Source organism: Lathyrus oleraceus, chromosome 5 (assembly GCF_024323335.1).
Source record: "Lathyrus oleraceus cultivar Zhongwan6 chromosome 5, CAAS_Psat_ZW6_1.0, whole genome shotgun sequence".
In the NCBI taxonomy this organism is placed as follows: Eukaryota; Viridiplantae; Streptophyta; class Magnoliopsida; order Fabales; family Fabaceae; genus Lathyrus; species Lathyrus oleraceus.
In genome coordinates this window covers 146,183,761-146,207,358 of record NC_066583.1, presented here as the reverse complement: position 1 = coordinate 146,207,358, position 23,598 = coordinate 146,183,761, and the positions used below count along the sequence as shown (strand labels likewise).

At 36.0% G+C, this 23,598-nt stretch overlaps 1 protein-coding gene across 1 annotated transcript; it reads left to right on the top strand.

Moving 5' to 3' along the window:
* The first annotated feature begins 22,211 nt into the window (after window positions 1–22,211).
* On the top strand, window positions 22,212–23,251 carry LOC127078926 (uncharacterized). The gene is made up of 5 exons (XM_051019341.1): window positions 22,212–22,418; window positions 22,495–22,605; window positions 22,678–22,759; window positions 22,853–22,948; window positions 23,047–23,251. Exons 1-5 carry the CDS (start codon window positions 22,255–22,257, stop codon window positions 23,146–23,148), a joined length of 555 nt encoding a protein of 184 aa, XP_050875298.1. The 5' UTR covers window positions 22,212–22,254; the 3' UTR covers window positions 23,149–23,251.
* The last annotated feature ends 347 nt before the right edge of the window (window positions 23,252–23,598 follow it).

The window sequence follows — 23,598 nt, the reverse complement described above, 5'->3', positions numbered from 1 at the left end:
CAAGCATGGATCCTTGAGCCAAGACATCTTCCAAAGGAAGGAAAAAAGGCCAAGTTTCCACACAATACCATGAAAGAAGGGAGACTTACAATCTCACTAACTAGAATGTTATGCCTTGTGTGTCACAAATTTAGCGCTATGTTAAGCAATTATAATTGGACTTATGTAGAAGTCATAACTATTTTAGGTCGGGCAATAGAATTTTGGTGTTAATGCATGTTAGAGACATAGTATAATGGACTATGCTCATGAAACATACCACACACAAAAAAGAATATGCAAAAGAGGTGGCCTAATCTCATCCATACTTATGTTGATTTTTCGATCAACTAGCCTTAGGACTTTGAGATATCATAGGCCAAATGAGATGAATGCATAAAGAAGAGGAATGAGATGAAGAGGGAGGGGAATGGATCAAAACTCAAATTGGTCAAAGGAGGACTTTTACCAAATTAATATCATCCATTTATTTTGGGAGATGGAATGTACATTCCATCAATCCCCTAAATCCAATGATATTAACTTGACAAAGTCAAATCAACCTTGAGCAAGACCCAACAACAAGAGTCAAACTCAAACAAGTCATCACAATTGGTCAACACAATTAATTGGCATTTATTCAAATTAAAAAGACTAAAATAATAGAATTTTTTTTTTAAATATCCAAAATTTAAAAAAAAAAATCAAAATTAACCATTTTTTCAAAAAAATTACACAAATGGGCAAAATTTGCCCTAATTGTGTACATAGGCGCCACCCTAGTTGGCGCCTACCCTTAATGGGTAGGGCAAGTCGCCACTAGGAGTGGCGCCTATGCCCAATCCCTTTTTTTTTTTTTTTTTTTTTTTTTTTAAATGTTTTATTAATTTTTTTTTTTAATTTTTTTTTTTTAAATATTAGATATTTGATAAATATATTTTTTTTATAAATTATATTAATTTATATTAACACTTATATATAAATAAAATTATTACAAGATATATATATATATTAATTTATATATATATTAATTTATATATATATATATATATATATATTAATTTAATTTATAAACAATTAATATTATACACATTTAATTAATATATATAAATATTTATTTACAAGATATATATATATATATATATATATATATATATATATATATATATATATATATATATATATATATATGTATTAATTTATATATATATTAATTTAATTTATAAGTAAATAATATTATTTATAAATTTTTGGGAGAATTAGGGTTATTCATGTTAAGGTTAATGTATCAATTATAATTAGGGTATATTGATCGGTTATAATTCGAGTTTGGTAGTTATGACCTAATTGAAACCCTAATTAATCAAGTGCGACACTAATTAGGGTTAGGTAGACTGGTGTACAACCCAGATCTTTTCCTATAAATAAAGTGTTATTTCCTTGCATTTTCTTCACCACTGTTTCCTACCACCTTCTGTATCAAGTTGAGTTCATGGCATCCCCAAGACCGTCGTCATGGCAGCGAACATCATCAAGGCGCCCGGATCCTGAACCAGTAATCTTAAAAAGGGATGGGCATGTTATTTTCTCGCCTTTGAAACCCCCAATGGAGATGAAATTTTGGAACATCCGTTCGTTGGACCAACTAAAAAGGTCCTTGATGTCTTGGTTAGAGGGAGATTACCAACCTGGTGAAGTCATCAGAAGGATTCAGAGGCTTAGAACAAGGTTCTCACTTGAAACTGGAGAAACGATACGTTGGTGGGTTGAAGTTGAAAGCGACATTGATTGCATCCAAATGATGCATGGATCAGACGACATAGTGTTAACTGTTGTAATTTCTTAGATTTTAATGGTTGTTTGTCATGTTGTTGTTGTATTTGTTATTGTTCTAGTACTTGTTCTTGTTTTAGTACTTGTTTTTGTTCCAGTATTTGTTTTTGTTTTAGTAATTGGTGTTGTAATGTGAGATGTTTGTGTTTGTTGTTCAAGTGTCATCTTCTATTTGGAATAAAAAGTAAACTTTAATTTAAAATGATTTTGGTACACAGATTTACGAAAGTGAAAACTAAGTTGTGGAACTAGATCCACGATATGGACATTTGTTCTTATTATGCCCTAGTTGTCTACATATGCTACACTTCCTCTGCATTTTCTCTGCGACGTCCATTTCAGTTCTAATGCGCCTGCTATTTGGGCGACCACTTTTATTCCGCCGCATCGATTCGTTGTGCCAAACAATTTCCCCGTCATACTCTGGCCAATACGCCTCCAATGCTACCACCGGAAAGGGATTGTCGTATACATTGAGCAATGTTGCAACTTTGTAGATTGGAGACACTAGCGATAATGCATCGAAGTGGCTGTGTGAACACGCTGCAATGACATGGGAACAAGGCATACGATAGGCCTGAAATTGACCACAGTCGCACCAACGGTCTGGTATTAGGACCCTATACTCTTGTCTGGGCAGCCCTTGGTTGTGGTCAATTGTTTCCTTGACACTAAAAGTGTGGCCATGGCGGTCGAATTCCGTAACCCGATGGCTGCTGGCTTTGGCAGATTCCTGCCTCATAAACTTCATGCAGGCATCACTATATACCTGACTCGTCTGCAACACTTCATTCCAGCGCCTGCCTCTTGTTACGAACAACGTTGCCATCCGAAAATACGTCGCACTCACCAATGCGGTTACCGGGAGGTTACGTATCCCCTTAAAGACGCCGTTCATTGATTCCACAAGATTTGTTGTCATGTGGCCCCACCTCACCCCATCGTCATATGATCTAGTCCACTTCGCTCGGTCGATATTATCGATCCACCTCCCTGCATCAGAATTTGCCAACACTATTTCCCGGCGATAGTATTGGAATCCAGGTTGGTTTAAGGCATACCCCGCGTTTATCAAATGTTGCTTCAAGAAGTTATCCCTGAACCTAGTCTCAGAGATTCCCACGCATGCCTGTTCCCCATCAAGTCTTCACCTATTCTGTCTCAGAGATTCCCACGCATGCCTTACACGTGTCACACCCTTGAATGCAACACTCCCACCTAGTCTGTACTAATGCATGCCAACCTATCCACCTATAGCCTGAACCTAGTCTCAGAGATTCCCATGCATGCCTGTTCCCCATCAAGTCTTCACCACCAAGTCGTACCATTTCCAGCACAGGGTCATCTGAATCCTTCCATACTGATGGAACTTTCGGGTTGGCTGGAAGAGTGGCAAGAGATTTAGGGATCCCAGAGTTACAGCTATGGACAGCTTCTGCTTGTGGCTTTGTTCTATTATGCATCATAGTAACAAATTATGCTAATGTAAATGTGTTCGAGAAATATATTTAGACACCAAAATATTGATATCAGTTATTGTTTTAATTTATTTTTTTCATTCGAATCAATTAAACTTTTGGTGAATTTTAAGATCGATTACCCATAACCACCTAGTCTGCACCAATGCATGCCAACACTACCACCTAGTCTGCACCTATTCTGCAAGATTCCCATGCATGCCTTCCACGTGTCACACCTTTGCATCATCAGATTCCACCAAGTCTTCCCCAAGACAAGACAACTCCCACCTAGTCTGCACCTATGCATGCCAACACTGCCACCTAGTCTGCACCTATTCTGCAAGATTCCCACGCATGCCTTCCACTTGTCACACCTTTGCATCATCAGATTCCACCAAGTCTTCCCCAAGACAAGACAACTCCCACCTAGTCTGCACCTATGCATGCCAACACTGCCACCTAGTCTGCACCTATTCTGCAAGATTCCCACGCATGCCTTACACTTGTCACACCTTTGCATCATCAGATTCCACCAAGTCTTCCCCAAGACAAGACAACTCCCACCTAGTCTGCACCTATGCATGCAAGATTCCCACGCATGCTTTACACTTGTCACGTTTCTGCATCATCAGATTCCACCAATGCATGCCAACACTACCACGCATGCCTTACACTTGTCACATTTTTGCATATTCAGTCTACTTGAAAACGAGTATAAATAGAGGGTCATTCTTGCAAGTTTTCATCAACCACTAACACTTTTATTCAGAGAACTCAGGCGAAACTTCTCATCCACCAAGCTTCTTCCTACATTGCAGTCATGTCGCTTCTTACCATGGGCCAAGAACACAGAGGAACTAGGGCAAACATTGCCTCATTCGTAAGTTATTCTTGAACATTGCCTCTTTCGTATGTTTGTAATTAGTTTTTTAAAAGTCCAATATAATGATTTTTTATATTGTTTGTTTTTAAAGGATCCCAAGAAATTTCGTCAACGTTCACACCCAATGCCTTATCCAGACCCATGGTGCGTACCTTACATAGAGCGTGCGGGTTTCGGTCATGTAATGCATGTCGTAAATGCCACCATTGATGCCAAATTCATTTTGGCTCTGTGTGAACGTTGGAGACCTGAGACACACACCTTTCACCTACCAACTGGTGAATGTACCGTCACATTAGAGGACGTGTACATGCTTTTAGGTCTTAGAATAGATGGTAAGCCTGTGACCGGAAATGTTCAACAGCCTAACCAAATATGTGTTGAAATGTTGGGGGTAGATCTGGTCGAGGGTGAGGGGTCTGCCAAAGCAAGGGGTCAGGGTATTAAATTATCTAGCCTACAATTGTACCACGACTCCATAACTTTGACTGAGGAATCCTCCGAACAAGAAAAAGTCATAAAAACCCGGGTTTACATTATGCTATTGTTTGGGAACTTGCTATTTCCCGAAGGGACGGGAAATAGCATAAATTTTATGTACTTGAGTTTGCTCGGGGACATTGATAGAATAAGCGCATATAGTTGGGGTTCTGCAGTATTAGCATTCCTATATAGCTCTTTGTGTAAAAATGCACAAAATGAGCACTGTACATTTTCTGGATGTGCTTTTTTGCTTCAAACATGGGGGTGGTGGAGATTGCCGAGGCTAGCCCCAGAAAATCCTAATGACTACTCCTTCCCCTACGCAACTAGGTAAATTTATGATCTTATTTCATTTTGTATATTTATTCTATAAATATTTGTAACTAATATTATTTATCTTTTTTTGTTTAGGTTCATTACAACCGGACTGGATTACAGTCTTACCCCAAAAATAAAATTATATTTTATCGTCAACTGTTGGATCGTCTCCGAGCACAGGATGTATTACCACTAAATCACTCAACTTCTAACTGATTTATTAATGTCATGCATTCTCGATAAATAACATATTTACTTTTTTCTTTGCAGTTTATTTGGAGGCCATATTTGGGATTGGAACATCAACCAAACCCCGAAGATGCAGCTGTTTGGACAGCAAAAACGGCCATAATGCGGTTCACCACTGTGGAGATGCACCAAAGTGACCGTGTCAAGCTTCAATTCGGAATGCATCAAGACATCCCAGGCCCCCCAATGTCCATGGAACCTTGGCATCTGAAAAAAGTCAGCCACCAGTGGTATGCCCAAAATTGGAAGGAATTTGCTAAGGAGTTTCGAAAAATGTGGAAAGACCGTGCCCACTATGTTCTACAATTTCCGGTGGCGCCCAACGAAATGAAGCCGACAAGGGAATATGTGGAATGGTATAGAGCAAATACCAATCCAGAAATGATTGTGTCTGACCCGTTCTATTTGGACGATCCCCGGATGCAACAGCCATATTTCCAACAACAACAACCACCACAGTATTCCCAACAACAACAACCACCACCTTATTACCAACAACAACCACCACAACCATTTTACCAACAACAACCACCACCACCTTATTACCAACAACAACCACCACCACCATATTACCAACAACAACAACCACAACACATATCCACCCCCCAACCAAATCAACAATACATACCACAAACTCAATCCCAATACCATGAAGACTACCAACAACAAACTCAACATTCCCACCACCATCAACAGTCCCAACACCTACCACAATATCAATCCCCCTACTTCCACCAATCCCAACAATTCCAACACGGCAATTTCCCAAGCTCTTCCAGTCCTCCACCTAGCCCCGACACGGGTATACAAGAGGACTACCAACAGGACTACTACACACCACAACAAACATTGCACTTTGGCCAACCCGATTCAACCCTAAACTACCAAAGACCACAATTCGAGGGCGCACCCAGCAGTAGTCAGTTTGTCCCACCGAGACAAAGCTTCGAGGGCGCAGAGGGGACCCGTCTTTCCTACAGCACTGAAGGGACTTCGACCGAACCACAACGGCAAGCGGCAAGGGGGCGCGTTAGGGCAAGGGGTGGTAATAGGGAAGCACCACCACCACGTGAACCGTCTAGGCGAGTAACTAGACCTCCCCCGTGCGGATCGTACAAGGGACCGCATCATATGTGATTAATCATATCTTTGTAATATTTGCCTTGTCTATTATTTAAATAAAAATATTTTCTGTTTATTATCTTTATATCTTTATCTTTATCTTTAAAAATATTGTCTATCATATCTTTATACATATATAAATTAATTTTTTTTCCAAAAATTTACAAATAATATTAATTACTTATAAATTATATTAATATATATATATATAAAAATTAATATATATATATATATATAAATTAATATATATATATATATATATATATATATATATATATATAAATAAAAAAATTTAGACAAAATATATGTGTGAACATAAATTAATATACTTAATAAAAAACATAAATTTATAAATAAAAAAAATTAAAAAAAAAAAAAAACATTAAAAAAAAAAAAAAAAAAAAAAAAAAAATGGATTGGGCATAGGCGCCACCCCTAGTGGCGACTTGCCCTCCCCATTAAGGGTAGGCGCCAACTAGGGTGGCGCCTAAGGGTAAAAAATGGCCAATTTTGGCCATTTGTGTAATTATTTTGAAAAATTGGATATTTTTGAATTTTTTTTGAAATTTTTTGATATTTAAAAAAAAAATTCAAAATAATACATTTAAATTAAATATGGTTTGTCAAATTCCTAAAACCTCATCAAAACACCAAAGAAATGGCCATGAGATTTATCATAGGTCAAACAAGGTCAAAGGACCTTGGAGAAAAAATTTCAGAATTTTTAAAGACTTAAAAGTATTTTTAAACAATTAAAAATAATCACAAAATCAATTAAATCATGAAAAATATTAATAATGATCCAAAAAATAATTTTAATTCAGAATATGAAAGAGGAAATTATTTGAAATTTTTTGGTGAAACTCTCATATTTTTTGGATCAATATTAATGTTAATATGAATTAATGAAAATAAAAGGATTAAAATGAAAATCAGAAAATAGCAAAAAACGTGAACCACTTGATCTCCCTCATTAATTGAGGTGGCAGATCAAGTGGTCCTCAGTGCGAGTTCCACAATGGACATTAGTCAATGCGCTGCAGGGATGGTATTCAGAACCAACGCGTGAGATTAAAATAAATCAACTGGATACTATGGCTGGGAGAGATGCCAACACACCACCAGAGCTGCAACTCCGGTCTTCTTCTCCAGTGGACCTCATCAGACTGGTCCACCTTCAACCATCACCAAAATAAAAAAAGAGGACATGATCTGAAAGAAAAAATGGCGTAGAGCATGAATCTGACCTCAATTTCAACTAACTCCAAATATATAAAAAGATACGAGAAGTTGAATTTTGAGGTGTGTCAACTGAGTTGCTTCGATTTGACCTCTAAGCAACTCAATCTTCTTGCCTACATTGGTAGGACTTCGGACAACTAAAGATCCAAGAGAATTGAGTAGAATTGAGTGAGAATCGAGGAGATGAAGTTTTCTGAAAATTACCTTCAATGATATGCAGTTCTTGATGTGGCTTGCTCCAAACACGATCTGATCACACTTGAGAAGCTAGCAAGAAGTGATTAGAGAGGTTGCAAGGCTTTGGATCCTGGAGTTCTTGAATCTCCAACAGTTGAGATTCAAACTCAAATTTCAAATTGAAATTTCTCAGGTTTTCCTTTAGAATGAGAGGGTTTCAATGGGGGGCAAAGCTGACGCACAAAGTGTGATTCAAATGAGCACAGAGGTCTTGTATTTATAGCATGAGTGAATGATATTTGCACACTTTAAAATCTGTCCAAAATTAGCAATGTGAATGGCACGAGTGCATGGGCATGTACAGGCCCATGATGCAATGCAAAAAGGTCTAAAATGATTCCAATTGGGTGTGAATGAAGCTTGAATGGCAAAGCATTGTAAATTGAAGTTTGTGCAATTGATTCTTTCCAATAATGCAACCATGTTAAAGCCATGCGCAACCCTAACAAACCTTATCCAAAATGCATGAACTTGGGTTCTTTGGAAAGCTTGGATCAAGGGGAACACGTTTGATGTTTAACACTTTTTCATTTGGAGATTGGATCATGTTGAATTTTGAGGTGGAAGTTTGGAAGTTTCAACATGTTGAAATTTTTTCTAAGTGTCAAGACATATACCTCAATATTCCACCTTACTTAACTTTTTATGTGAGCTTCAAATGAGAAAAGTGTATTCATCAAAGTTGTAGCTATTTCATAGATCTTCAAAATTGTCACCAATTTCATGTCATTTGGATTTAGAATGATAAAGGTATGCATTTTTGAAGTTTGAAAAAATCACTTGTTCAATGGTATAGGCCAAAAATGACCTATAATGTAACCTCATATCACATGCTCATAAAAGTTGAATTAGCCCTCACTACAAACATAAAAGTTAAAGTAGACATATTTAATTTGATTGTGCAACTTGTAAATCTTTTATATCATAAAAAAAGAGCAAGTTATGGCCTTGGGAAGTTGACTTTCAAATTAGGGTTTAGACAAAATGACCTATAATGTTTCAACATAGAAAATGATTTTCCAAGCAAAACTAGATCTAGGTCTCAACACGAAAGTTGTTTGGAATGTCATTTAGAGTAACTTTGTTCTTAGAATCATTTTCATATGGTGAAAATTGTAGGAGATAGGGTCTAGGGAGATCCAGTTTTGATCAGATGAATTCATCTGGCCAACCACCATCAACCAACTTGCTAACCTTTAATTCTTTGGACTTTTTTGGCTCATGGTAGATCATATATGCATAAGATGATGAATTTTGAAGTGTCCCTTGATAAATTTGATCAATTGGTGGGATAGCTCGTTGGAGAAGTTACTCAAGATACCCAGCCGAACTAGGGTTTCCAAGGCAAATCATCTCCAAACTCTTGAAGAAAACTTGATCAATATAACATGTCGTAATCAATGGAACTCATATATGATGCTTATAAACATTCTTGGATCAATTCAATGGTTGTGCTCTTTGTCATGAGGGTCTCGAAACCCTAGATATGAACTTGATAGATCAATGAGGATCATGCCCTACCTACAAAAAGTTAGGCAAATACAAAGACATATTTTTGGTGTTTTGGTTAGTAAAATGATAATATACAAGTGTGATACAATCACAAAGTGCTTGGTGATCTCTCCTAAAATAAACCCAATGAAAGAGGGGTAAGGAGGATGCCAAGGTATGATCCCAATGCTAATGCTTATGATGAAATTGCATGAGGGATCTTAGGGTCAAAATTGGAGTCTTACACTAAGTCCTAAGGTCCAAAGCCCACAATAATCCTCAAGCAAGGGGTAGTAACACAAAGTCCATAGGATCAGATTAAAGTTTTTTAGAGTTTTATCTATTTTATCATGTTTTTGTTCTTTTGAAATAAGAAAGCAATAAAAACCTAAAGTAAAAGGTAAGAATGGAAATGACATGAATGTAAATGACATAAATGTAAAGAGCGTAAATGTAAAGACATAAAAGTAAATATTAGATGTTAGGTGTTACATGTTAGAAGGCAAACCTAAGTCATCACAATGGGATCATTTATCAACAAGTCAAAGGACTCAAACATATGTTACACCAAGGGATAGACTATCATTAACTTAAAGTATTAAAAATACGATAAAATGACCATCTATCAACATATTTAATTAGAGAAGATTGAATCAACCTAGGGACCATCTATCAATGATTTGAAATGTTGAAGATCTCATCAACCAAGCAATCACTCAATCAAAGTCAAAAGAATGACAAAAATTGAATTAAAAATGAAATAAAAAGGACTAAACATGATTTAAAATGAGAAATTAAAGAGAGAAATCCAAATCAAGCACCAAAACATAAAAGAAATGGTTGAGAAAGTTAAGAAAAATACAAGTAAATAGATCTCAAAATGTTTGAAAATGGTTGAAAATAAAATTGAAAATGAAAATAAAAAATAAAATAAATGTTAAAAATGATTTTAAAAATAAATTCAGATAGAAAATATTTTTAGAGATTTTCTGTAAAAAATTGGAATAAAAAATAGTTAGAGAGCTATTTTTAATAAATTTTGAAAGAAAAATGGATTTAAAAACTATTTAAAACAAAACTAAAATAAGCAAAAAAGCCTGAGCCATCAGATCTGATTACTAAAGTTCATTCAGAAGATCACATGGTCAGGATTTAAAGTCAAAACACGTTCACCAATGGATCATAGCACCAACGAACAAGAGAAATTTGAAAAAAAACACGCGTTGCCTTGTGAGTGGTCAATTATTTGAATTTTGGAGCAAAAGTGAGAAAATATGAGGGAAGTGTTGTCGTATTTGACCTCAAACAAGATTTTTGCAAAATCATGAACTCGTATTTTTAGCATGAATTCAGCTTCCAATCACTTCATTGTTTATCTCTCTTTGTATCAGAGCCATTGATTGGCTTTGAGCAAAGAGAATTTGCTTAAGAATACGAAGAACCCTAGTTCTTAAAAGTAAAATTAAATGATGAATACGAAGAATAAATTCCAGGTAAGTAAGAGTTTTTGATCGATGAATCAAGACGAACATACTAGTAACTTGTTTCCTCATAAATGTTACTCGTATCTACCTTTGCAATTGAAGCTTCAGAGGTCAACAATGGTGGATTTGGAAGTTTAGTTCCAAGGAGTTTCAAGCCACGACAATGTTGGGTCAACTTCAGATGATGTCGATGAGTGATTATAGGTGAAGAAACGAAGCTAAAAGAGCTTGAATCAAAGAAATAGTCAACTAGTTTTTTTAGGTATTAGGTTCAAATGGTTTCAGAGTTTCTTTGGCTATCCAAGCTTGCAAATGAAGGCAAATACTTCATCTATTTAAAGAGAATGAAGTTAAGTCACGATGCATACAAAATTGTGAGGAATTCATGTGAATTAGGGTTGAGTTTTGATGTTTTGCAATCTGTGTGAAATGAAACATGAAATGTGTGAGTTCATGATGAAACCAAGTCGTTTTACACTTGTTCAGATGCATTTTGATTTGACAAAGAGGTTGCACATGTGCAGGTGGTCCCATTTAGAGATTGACATGCATTTCATGACCTGAAACTTGCACAAGAACCAGAGTTTGGGGTACCATGTTGGAGCTTAGTGATCAGGAAAATAGCAAGTATACTATTTTGCCTTTTATAGTAATAATGGGGAAATTCCTCGAGTGTCGATCTCAAGGACTGCAAGTCAATATCGAGTTTAAATTATCATTCAATTAAACAAAAAGTATTAATTTAGTTTTTTTATGTAAAGATATAAGAATAAAGGTAAAAGCAAATAAGGATGAAAATAAAGGTTTATAGGGAAAAAGGAACAATGTCAAGGAAGGTGTATGATTTATCCCTGTAACAACTTTGAGTTACTATTGCATCAACAAATATCAATTACTACCAGTTCTCAAGGGTATTTTCTCCCAAGTCCTTGGTGAGAAAACCTTTAATCAATCTACCCTAATTTCTATGTCCATAGGCAATTAAGGTGAAGTTAAGCTTTATAATATCAAGAATACTCTGGTTCATACAAGGGTATCCCTAGTCCTAAGTGATATCTACTATAGAATAACCTTATGAAAACCTTATCAATGGCGGTCCAGCCTAATTGATAACCACAAATCAATCTCGATTGGCCCGAAAGAGAAAGCAATAAAAACATCAAAAGGTTACCGTAAAAATAATATTATAAATGCAAATGTAAACTCAAATTCGTTACAATTCTAAATCAGGGACACCCCCTAGCATTGGGGGGTTTAGCTACTCATATTGTTTAAAACAAATGCAAGATAAAAATTACACATTACAAGTAATTGGATGACTTTGGTCTTCAATCGCTCCCGCTCATGAAAACCTTCATCTCTCCAAACGCCTTGTTCTTTGTAATACTTGATTGCTTCACAATACTGTATTTTGTCGTGTTCCCATATCCTTTTTCCTTAGGCAGAAGGTCCTCTTTTATAATGAAAATTCCAAGCAGCAGATGGACATGTCCAAAAATCTCTCTGAAAAGCCCGACAAACAAAAGCCTGAGAAAAATGGAAATTTTGGGCTTGGGCTGACACGGTCCATGTCAGCTGACACGGATGGCCGTGTCAGCCTATTGTTATTGGTGACACGCCCATGGCCTCTTGACACGGGGGGTTGATGCCTGACACGGGTGGCAGTGTCAGGCCACTGTCTTTCTTGCCACGCCCTCCTTTGCCTGACACGACCCGTGCCAGGCCTCATGTACCGGGCTTTTTCACTCATTTGCTTGCCGGAATCTCACACTGTCTTGCTCTGAGCTCCCTGGTTCTTCTACCTGGACCTGTCGGACAAAAACACATCTATCCCACGCATAAAATCACAAAAATTTAATAAAATATAAAAATAAATGGAACGCATAAATATTATACTGGAAGTAAAATTGACTTGAAAAGTATCAAAAATGCTTGCATAGTGTTTCAAAATCCTCAATTTCTTATCGGATCAGTAACGAAAACTTAATGCAAATGGTGACTGATCATAACCCCAAACTTATCCCATTGTTTGTCCTCAAGGAATGTTTAGGATCACACTGCATGTCACTCCTCATGATTCTTATTTCCTAACACTGCTGAGATCATTCGTTAACGTCTTTCCTCTTTCTTCCATAAGTCCTACTTTTTCCTTGTAAGTTTTCATTCGCACTTCCACTTCAAAGCACCGTTTCACCTGTCAGCTTATATCACATTCTCACCAATTCTCTCGGGGTTAAGTGTTTTCACTCATAATTCAGAATATGCAATATCAACTCGCAAGTTTGAATAGTCTCTCTTTTCATATCACCTACATACAACACATAGACTTTTAAGGTCTTTCGGGTTGTAACTTGGCTTGGGTTAGGGTGTGGATATTCAAACAAAAATGGGAAACAAGTGGTTTTTGGTTCAGAGTCGATGTTACCTACTTGTAAGACCCCAATTTTGTCCCTAAGATCCCTCAAGACATCATAACATATCATATCATTGCATCAAGGATCATTGCACACCTTTGCTTGCCTCCTAGTGGGTGGGCTATCTTGTGAGTGTGGTTCTTGATCACCAAGCATGTATTGCATTTGTATATCATTGCTTTTCATTTGTTTACTAACCAAAAGTACAAAAATATGTCATCTAACCTTGTTACTTGCAGATGAAGCAAACTAGGTCAAAACAGTCAAATCATTCATTGAGCAATGGATGGTGGCCATTCTTGAAGAATTTGGGCACCATGATCATTCATCAAGAGTTCACATGAGTTATGACATCATTTGGAATCAAGATCTCAAGTGGAAGAGGCTTGAAATTCATTAAAGCATGGCTCAGTCAACCAAAACCCTAGCAAAGTCAACTGTGGTCAACTGTGCATTTAATCAGGAATTGGAAGGTGCGAGATGGTTGGAAAGGTCTCATTCATGTCCACACAAGCCTCATATAACATTTCAAACATCCACAGTGAAGGATTTGAGGTCAGACAAAAAGTTTCCCAAAATAGTAATGACCTGTAATTTTCACCTGCCCAAAATGGAAAGTCATTCTCCTCAAGATTACATGTCCAAGAAAGCTTCAAATCAAAATTTGTCCAACATTAAAGTTGAAGATCTTGCTCTTTCCTTTCCAAAAAGTCCAAGAACACTCATTTCTCATGTGTGGTTGGCAAGTTATGATCAAATCATTTTCAAGAATTTTGGAATTTCAAGGAGGCATAACTTTCAAACCATTTGGCCAATTTGGGTGATTCTTTTTTGAGCAAATCCCATTTGACATGTACTATCATAATGCATCATCACATTTCATCAAAAATCATCACATAAAAAGGTCATTTTTCAAGTGAACCAATTAAATTTTTGGTGGGAAAAATAGTGATTTTCAAAAATACATGGAATTTTCATGCCAAACCAATTTGAATAGCTTCTAAACATGATTTGTGACTTGCTTCAACAGATATTTCACTGTTCCATTGGCTGCATCATCAAAAGGGCAATTTTGCCAAATTACATAACAAGCTCATTTTTACTAATCCATTTGGTTTGTGCTAATCATGTTTAGTAGCTGGATTAACAGAGGGTATAAGAGCTTAATCATAACTGAATTCCAGATCGACATTCATTCTTTCAGATCCAAAACAGAAAATTCATCAAATTCTCTCAATTTCTTTTCAAACTTTTTTCACGTTTCCATTGAATTTCTTCACTCTCTTTGCTGGTACTTGCGTTGATCTTCCTCTACAGGTATTGTTGAAGAACTGTTGCACAAAACATTGGCTAAATCATTGAAGATTCGTGACTGTTCCATTCAAGCTTCTCCCATGGCAGTTTGATGATTCTTGAAGCCGGAGCTGTGTTGAGCTAAAGAACCTACTTCATTCATCTTCCACATCATCAATCAACATCTGTTTCACCAATTGGAGGCTCGAGGCGCACGAATTCAACATCTGTATCTTCATAAGGTTGGATCTCGAGTCTCACCATTGATAGAATTGTGATATGGCTTGTGTAGATCTTAGATCGCAGAGTAACATGCAACTTGTAGAATTGAATTTCATTAGGTTTTGAGTGAGAAATCTGAATTTGAATGTTTGATGTTAAATTTTCTTTTGATCGATTCGTGCTGGATATTGAGAATTAGGTCAAAGCATGTTGATATTGTTGTTGTACTTGGTTAGACGCTTCCATTGATGTATGATTTGTCAAGTTTCGTGAACCTTTGTTCTTGATGGATTTCTGGTGATGAACTGATGAACGATGATGAAGAACATGAGAAATTCGTTTCCTGATACGTTTAGATCCATTTTGCCTGGATTTATGTTCAAATTGTTGTTTCCCGCGCCCACGAACCAATCACGCGCTGCCAGACACCTAAGTGAAACGCAGCGTTTCACTTAAGTGGTTACATAATTATGCTTTTGCCATTTTCTGATTTAAATTCATTTAATTTCATTTTGATTTCATTTTTTATTTCATTTTGTACATCAATCTTAGAAAATTCATAAGTTCTTCAATATTTGTCCAAATTGGCTGGGATTTTTTTTGAAATGCTCTTCATGATCTCTAGTTTTTTATGGTGATTTTTCCAGAATTTATGCACGAGTGGATTTTTAGATTGCCTAGGGTTTGTTCATGTGTATCCAATTTGTACCTTTCATGCCATTTTACTTGTGAAATATTGGTGATTAATTGGATGAGGCTGAAATTTTTTATGCTTGTTCTAGACATCTTAAGGAGCATTTTGGTATGTGGTTTGTGATTTTTGAGTTTCTGTATTGAGAGATATGATTTTTTGAATATAGGTGTGACAATTTGTGTCACACCATTCATGTCCAAATTGATGATTTTTGTTACCATGCCATATGAACATGAAATGCTCTGGATTTTTGCATGAGATTACATCTAGATGTTAATTTTGAATGTGGATTTGTTGAGTGCATCTGGATGGACTTGAAGTTTGGCATGTGTATTGTAGACATCTTGAAGTTTGCCATGGCTTTGATCTCATTCATTTCTCATGTTTGATCACTGTTTTATGATTGCTTGAACTTGATACATGATTTGTGGTCTTGTATGAGCTTGCTTTTGCATACCATGATTTGTTGATTTTAATTTCCATACTCCCTCTGGTCCAAATAGCATGAAATTTTGTGTGTTGCTCATTGAATGTGTTCTGTTTAAGCTTGAATTTTCTGGGAATTTATTGAGCTATTTTGGTATTGGTTTGATTGTGATCATTCTGTTTGCTCCCATGTGATTCCAAAATGCATAGTTTGACATGTTTAGCTTATGAAATGGATTTGGTGCATAGTTTTGATGTGAGACCCATTGGATTCTATTCTTGTTTGATAAATCTTGATTTTGATCAATTTTCACTTGCTGTTTTGAATTTTTCACCTCCTTTTGACCCTAGGCTTGTCCTAGTGGTCTTACTTCTCACATTTGAGTTGTTTTTTCAGGTTAAAGAAGCAAATGCTTTGAAGAGATTAATTCAAGTTGATTGAGTTTGGTTTATTTGATTATCATGAACTAACTTGGTTTGTTTTGTAGGATGCTAACTCAATTGCTTTGAGTTTGTGCTTTGCACATATGATGGATTGTGTTGACTGTTGGTTCATAACTTGTCTGTTTTTACTTTGTGATTGGGATACTGATTATATTTGATTGATTTCAGGTACCATAGTCGCTTTAGTTCCTTTGAGAACTTGCTATTGCTTTGCTTTTCTTAAGCATTGAGGTAGAATCTCTTGTCTCCATGTAGTCTGGAAGACCTGGCTTGTTACTTAGCCAGGCAACTGTCTGAAGTCCTCCTTAAGAGGCGATGTTTGTGATTGTTTAACTTTGTCCCCAAGCAGGTAAAGACCTCATGTGAGGCAATTGGTAGACAAAAGAGATATGTAGCCTATCTCCTACTATTTTGTGAGTCACTCACCTTGCTCACACCACATGTGTTGATGCATAGTGAGTAAAAACCCAAGATCTATCGAGTCTAACTTGTGGAGAGAGTTCCATCTTTCTGAACTCCCACACCTTCTGATATTCAATGCTCTCCCTGACCAGGGATAAGAATGATGAGGCACACCCCTCATATCCTTTCATCTGCTTCACCTTGGCTCTCAATGTCAAGGTTAAGAGCACAACTTACCCTATTCCAGTTGACTTTTAAGTCTAACCCTTTGATTGAGCCTAATTGTTTGGTTATAGTGAGTGCTAAATGACTTTGTTTGTTTGATTGCTTGTTGCATTTGTACATGTTTGCTTGCTTGCCTTTGTGCACTTATCATCATTGATTGTTCATTATTGCCTGATCATCATTGCATATCTTGTGGTTTGTTTGAGTTTACCCATTGAGGACAATTGTAAGACCATGTTCTTTGGCCATTGTTCCTATGATTTGGAAGGGATAGAGTGTAAGACCATCTCACTTGGTCACTCATGTCCATTGCTTGTGCTTCTTGTTTGTTTGTTGTATGTGAGGATGCAATTGTAAGTCCATGTTGTTGGCATTTGTACTCCCATGATCATCCGTTGGATATTAGAGTAAGCCCAGATAGATTGGCATCTGACATCCAAGTTTTGTTTTACCTTAGGAGGTTGGTGTAAACCCATTTATTGGTATCCGATATCCGCTTTTGCTTTGTGAGATTGGTATAAGACCATTGATGGCATCCGGTATCATTGTTTTGTTTTAGGAGATTGGTGTAAACCCATTTATTGGTATCCGATATCCGCTTTTGTTTGTGAGATTGGTATAAGTCCATTGATGGCATCCGGTATCACCTTGCTTTTATTTTGCTTACTTGCATTGTTGCTTATTCCTAAGGACACACTTGAATCATCTTCTATATGATTTCAAGAGGTGAACCTTTCTGAGAAGTTTTACATTCCATCATCCATACCCTCTTTGTCCTAAACCTTTTCACACTTTGCTTTCAAAAACTTTTGACTTGTTGTGCAAACATCTTCATGTCTTTTCAAATTAGAAACTTGGACCATAAGTCCTTGATTTTTCAAACTTCACTTTTTCATAACACTTCTTTGAATCAATCTTAATCATACCTTGGCCATATTTTGTGAATAATCATAATCAATTAACCTCACATATTCAATTGTTTTGGCTTTGTCCATTGTTAATATGTTTTCATACATTAGCCTTAGGTTTTAATTACCATAGTGGTTGATGTAAATCTTACCTTATCCTTAGTGAGTTGATTGTAAGTCTTCCATACTTATTATAGGGTTAACCCCTCGCTAGTATGTTGAAGTCGTCCTCGCATGGTGGATTGTTGATTCAGGTTGAGTTTTCTCCCATTGGTAATGAAGAGCCTTAGTGTTTGTGTTTTAAAATGAACTCACTAATTTTTGGAAATCTTTTAGCCGAACTACGGCGTTTTGATCCTTACCTTTGATGGATGGTACGTAGGCAACGGGTTCATCCGTTCAAACACAAAAACAATAAAAAATTGTATATTCTTTTCTCATCTTCCCATTCATGTTTGCACAATATGTCATAAACAAATAAACATTTTTTATACAACAAGTGTGAAAAGGGCTCCCTAGGAGTACCTAGGACGTGATGGGTGCCTAACACCTTCCCATTGCGTAATTTACCCCTTACCCAGACTCTCTGATCTTTTTCATTAGTTTTCTACGTGTAAAACTTCTTAGGTTTTTGTTCGCTTTTTAACCAGTCCTTAGGATAAATAAAAGTGCGGTGGCGACTCGATTCATTGTATACTTTGCTTATGGTTTAATCAATAAATCATATAGCGACGAATACACCGCTACAGAAAAGTGGCGACTCTGCTGGGGAGAACATTAGACCTTCCCTGGTGGTATTGCCTACTTTTCACCCTTGTTGTATGGTATCTGTTTATGTGTTATTTAACATATTTTTGTACAATTTGGGATAACTGTACTGATTATAATGTTTGAATTGCTTGATATACAATTGCTGTTTGCTTTGGTGATCTCTGTGAGATGAGTTCTATACCCGAACTCGAGTGCACTCTAGGATAGGAGAATGGCATAGTCTTGTTGACTGGTGTGGAGTATTCCTTAGCCAGTTGACTTGCGAGTCCATTCACTTGGTGGAGGTCATGTTGGATTAATAATGTCACACAAGTTATTTGTGGTTAGGCATTATTCATTCAATCATGTGCCTTAGAAGCCAAGGACCTTAGTTTACCAAACCCATCTTGGCCTATTTTAGGACGTAGTGCGGAGGTCGTTCAGATGTAAGTTCTGATGCGATTGTTACGCGATACTACACTCATAAGAGTCTCTCTTGAGAATATTTTTGGAATACGAGTATTCGTTCCTCCGATAATATCCGAGAGATGGGACGATGATTATGGGAACCTCTGGTAGAACATGTCTGGCAGGTTTAAACCCTAGTACACTCCCTGTGGGTGGTTCTTAACCGAGACTCCATGCTCGTGACTCTCAGCAAACCCGTGATTCGTGGTTGAGTCGTTCAAATATCCTTAATATCAATGGAACTTGGGCGTTGATAAGGTGTAAACCATAATCCGCCAAAATGGATGATTGATATTAAGGATGTTAGAGCCGGTTCATGTACCGTTAATATCAATGGAACTTGGGTCACTACGCCAAAAATGACTTTTAACAGCGCATCTTAGACAGCGCTTTTAAAAGAAAGCGCTGTCTAAGGTTAAAATTAAAATAAAACACGGAAAATGTTCCAAAAAAATAATGAAAGCGCTGTCTAAGGGGGGGTCTTAGACAGCGCTTTCTAAAAGCGTTGTCTAAGACCCCCCCTTAGACAGCGCTTTTAGAAAGCGCTTTTAAATATAGACCTTAGTCAGCGCTTTTGATAAAGCGCTGTCTAAAGTCTTTAAATTAAAAAAAAATTAAAACCAAAAGCGCTGTCTAAAGTCTTTATTCCCTTCATGTCACGAAAAAAAAGTTATTCCCTCCCAAATCCTAAAAATCCTACATTCTTCTCCCAAACCCTCAATCAGAGCTTGCTTCTCTTTCTCCCAAATCCACTCCCCCTTCTTCCAACCCTCAATCAGAGCTTGTTTATCCTGTGTGAAAGATTCTTCCCCTAAACCCTAACCCTTTCCCCCATTATATGTATGATTCTTATCCTGTGTGGTTTTTCACTACTGATTGGATCCGTGCAGGCTCGCTTCATAAACATGCTTCCTATTACGAGATCTCCTTCCCCGGACGAGCTTCCTTCAACTTGTAAAAACTCTCCTTCAACTTTATTTGTTCTCTCTGTATGAATCTAACCCTTTCTTTTTCGCAGGTCTTAAACCCTAACTATTAAAGACTTTGTTTGTTCAAAATTTCTCAAACCTCAAAGAATTTTTGAACCTTTCATTACTAGTAAGTTATTTTTTTCCATTCGGTAATGTTATTCCTAACAAAAAATGGTTATTTCTACTCTAGTTTCTTATTTAATAAATTTTTCTTCTTCTATTTTAAATTTTGCTCTACCTTGCTAATTGGTACTACTTTCCCTATTCTTTCCATGATATTTTCGTTTTGAATGCAGGGGATGAAACATAAAATGAGTGTTAAATTGGTTTTAAATTTGGGTGGTTAGAGGTTTTCATTATATAGAATGCCAAGATGAGAAGCTTTTGGTATTTCTTATGACATGATACTAATCTGTGTGTTCGACAAGGATCAAAATGGTTTCATCACTGCAGCTGAGCTCTGTCATGTTATGACAAATCTCAGCTAAAAGCTGAAATATGAAGAGGTTGACGAGATGATTCGCGAAGTTGATGTTGACGGTGATGGTCAGATCAACTATGAGGAGTTCGTTAGAGTCATGATGGCTTATTTGTTTTTAAAATAATGTGTTTCAAATATTGTGTATAATTAAATTTTGATTTTTAATGTCAATAACGGATGAATGCTTGCCCTTGGTCTTATAGGAATAAATAAATTTGGGACTGCTCTAGTTTTATTGTGTAAGTGTCATGCTACTATCACTTCCCTCAGCGTGGTTCATACCCATAAGAGGTCTTTGGTACTAAGTACATGGTAATGCATTTTTTAGATTCTATTTATTGATCACATGTTCTTGGGTTTACTATTCTATTCTAATTATGTGTATTTTTATTGTGTTAGTCGGAAGAGTTTAATTTTGAGTACATGGCAGTGCATGTCCCCAAGAGCAACACTGCAACTTTTCATTTCTTCACAAAGAAATTACGGTACAACAATGATGCTAAGGAGGAGAATGCTTATGTCATAAGGAAGCAACTTAAGGTATATGATCATATAATCCAATTCACTATTTACTTGATGGTTGGTCACTAGTCTGTAGGGAATGATAATTTGCTTTTCAACTAGCTAAATTCCTTTTGATGCAATGTGTTACTCTTATATGGATGAATGTTCTTAGTATGTATTTGGTAACCGTTATGCCTGTTGTATTGGAAGACATATTCAACTTCAACTCTAGTATATTATTCTATTAGAAAGCTCAAAAGAACTAAGTAAGAAATATCCTATGGTGCTAGTTCTCATATAGATATGTTATAATTTCGTAGGACTTTGTCAAAAAGACACTTTCATACCTATTAACTTGGTCCATAATTACGTAAGCAGAACTTGAAAAATAATGTTATAATTTCGTAGGACTTTTTGAACTTTTCATGACCACTGTCGTGGGTATATCTCTAATTCTTTATTTTCTTGCTGCTATGCAAATCAGCCACCCATAAGACTATTGATGAATGACGAGACATCAAGCGAGGACTAGTGAGGTGGAACTACTCAAGTGCCTTCACAACTTACAAGGGCACTAAATTCTTTGTATTGATGCCAATTGGATTTGTCTCCAAGAGGTAAGTATCTATTAAAATTGAAATCAAATTGAAGGAAGTATTGGAATCAAATTGAATTCAAACCTAAATGGGACAAATTTACTTACTTAAGTATTCTGCTTGTTAAGTGTTTCAGAACACTCTGTTTTTATACTTAGATGACACTTCATCTACTTTGTTTTTACAAGTGTAGAAGCTCCTAACCAATTTCTCATTGAAGATAAATGTTGGATTGGAGAAGGAAAATATGAGATATGTTGCTCCTGTGATGGCTATGTAGTATTGAAGATCTTTCTACATTTTGCTACAAGTATTGGTCATGAAAGAGAGAATCATCAATATATGCTCCAAATAATAATCATGTAAGGTTGAATTGTTTTATGCTTTACATTCTAATTATTTTATAGTCTTCAAATAATAATATTATTTCAATTATATTACTTTTATTTTGCAGATTATGAATGATGATATTGATGAAGATTTTCAATCCATTGAAGATGAAGAGATTAAATTTTTAAATTTTTTTAATAGATGATGGTCATTTTAAAGATGTTATTTTGATTATAAATGATAATTGACATTAAGATATATACAATGAAGATGTTATTTTGATTGTGAATGATGTTTACTTTATGTTAATGATGTTTTTATATTAGGTTTTTGTATGACAAATTGATGCGCCCCAATGGTTTGGACGTGTCATTCGGATTCTTAGCACCCGCGACCGTCAACTTAGGTTTAATCTTAAGTAGACCGGATACCGTGACGGAGTACGTTCTTCGGATCCTCATGGACAATAAAGATGCGGAGAAGTTGTTTTTTATACCGTTTAATACCGGGTTAGCATTTCATTCTAAATTCATCTATTATAATTATTTTCCAAGTTACCATCTAACATTTGCCTAATCATTACAGTGGACATTGGTTGTTGCTCGCAATCAATCCTATCCGAGAAATTGTGTATTATCTTGACTCGTTAGGAAATGATTGGACAACATACCCGGATATGAAGGTCCTAATTGACACGTAAGTGAGAATGTTCAAAATTTTTCTTAGTTTATGTGAATTGTTCTAATTGCTTCATTTTTATTTTATTAGCGTCCTACAAGCTTTTCAGGCCGAACGAGATATCCAAACCTCAAGGAGGGGCGCCAACTCCATTACATGGATTAAAGTGGCGGTATATTTTTAATTACCACATTTTTTATTATATTAGTGATGACACTTGATAAAACTTAGGATTTATAATCCATATTTTTTTTTTCATATGTAGTGTCCTCAACAACGTAATCAAATAGATTGCGGGTATTTCATGTTGAGGTTTATGCGAGATACTCTTGCTTTGGGCCGATTAAAGATTCCCACCGATGTATGTATTTCTAACTTATGAGTTATTTTTATATTTACACATATCTCATATAATTAAATAGTTGGAATTAATTCAAAATATGTTATATTATTATGTAGTACTTTGATGAATTCAAGTGTGCATTTTATACAAAGGATCAAGTGGACGAAATCAAAGAGGAGTGGTGTCAATTCATGATAAAGCTCAATGTTTGTTCATAAATTTGTGTAATTAATGTGTACATTTGTAGTATATGTTATGACTTGTAAATGTGTACATAAATTTGTATATATTTTGATACATTTAAGGCAAAATTGGTTTGAATTGGTATATATATATATATTTGTTAGCCAAAAATTGGTAGAAAAAAGGCCAAAATGGCATATATAAAATGTGATAATTGTCTGTCAAAATCTGGTTGAAAACAGGTAGAAATTCTGGTTTATAAACCTGGAAAAAATGTGGTTTAAAACAAAAGCTTCAAAAATTTTCGTATACCTTAGACAGCGCTTTTGTAAAAAGCGCTGTCTAAGGAGGGGATTAGAAAGCGCTTTAGGCAAAAGCGCTGTCTAATGGGGGGGCCTTAGACAGCGCTTTTTGAAAAGTGCTGTCTAAGGTATACCTAAAAAAATTAAAATAGGAGGGTCTTAGAAAGCGCTTTTGGCCAAAGC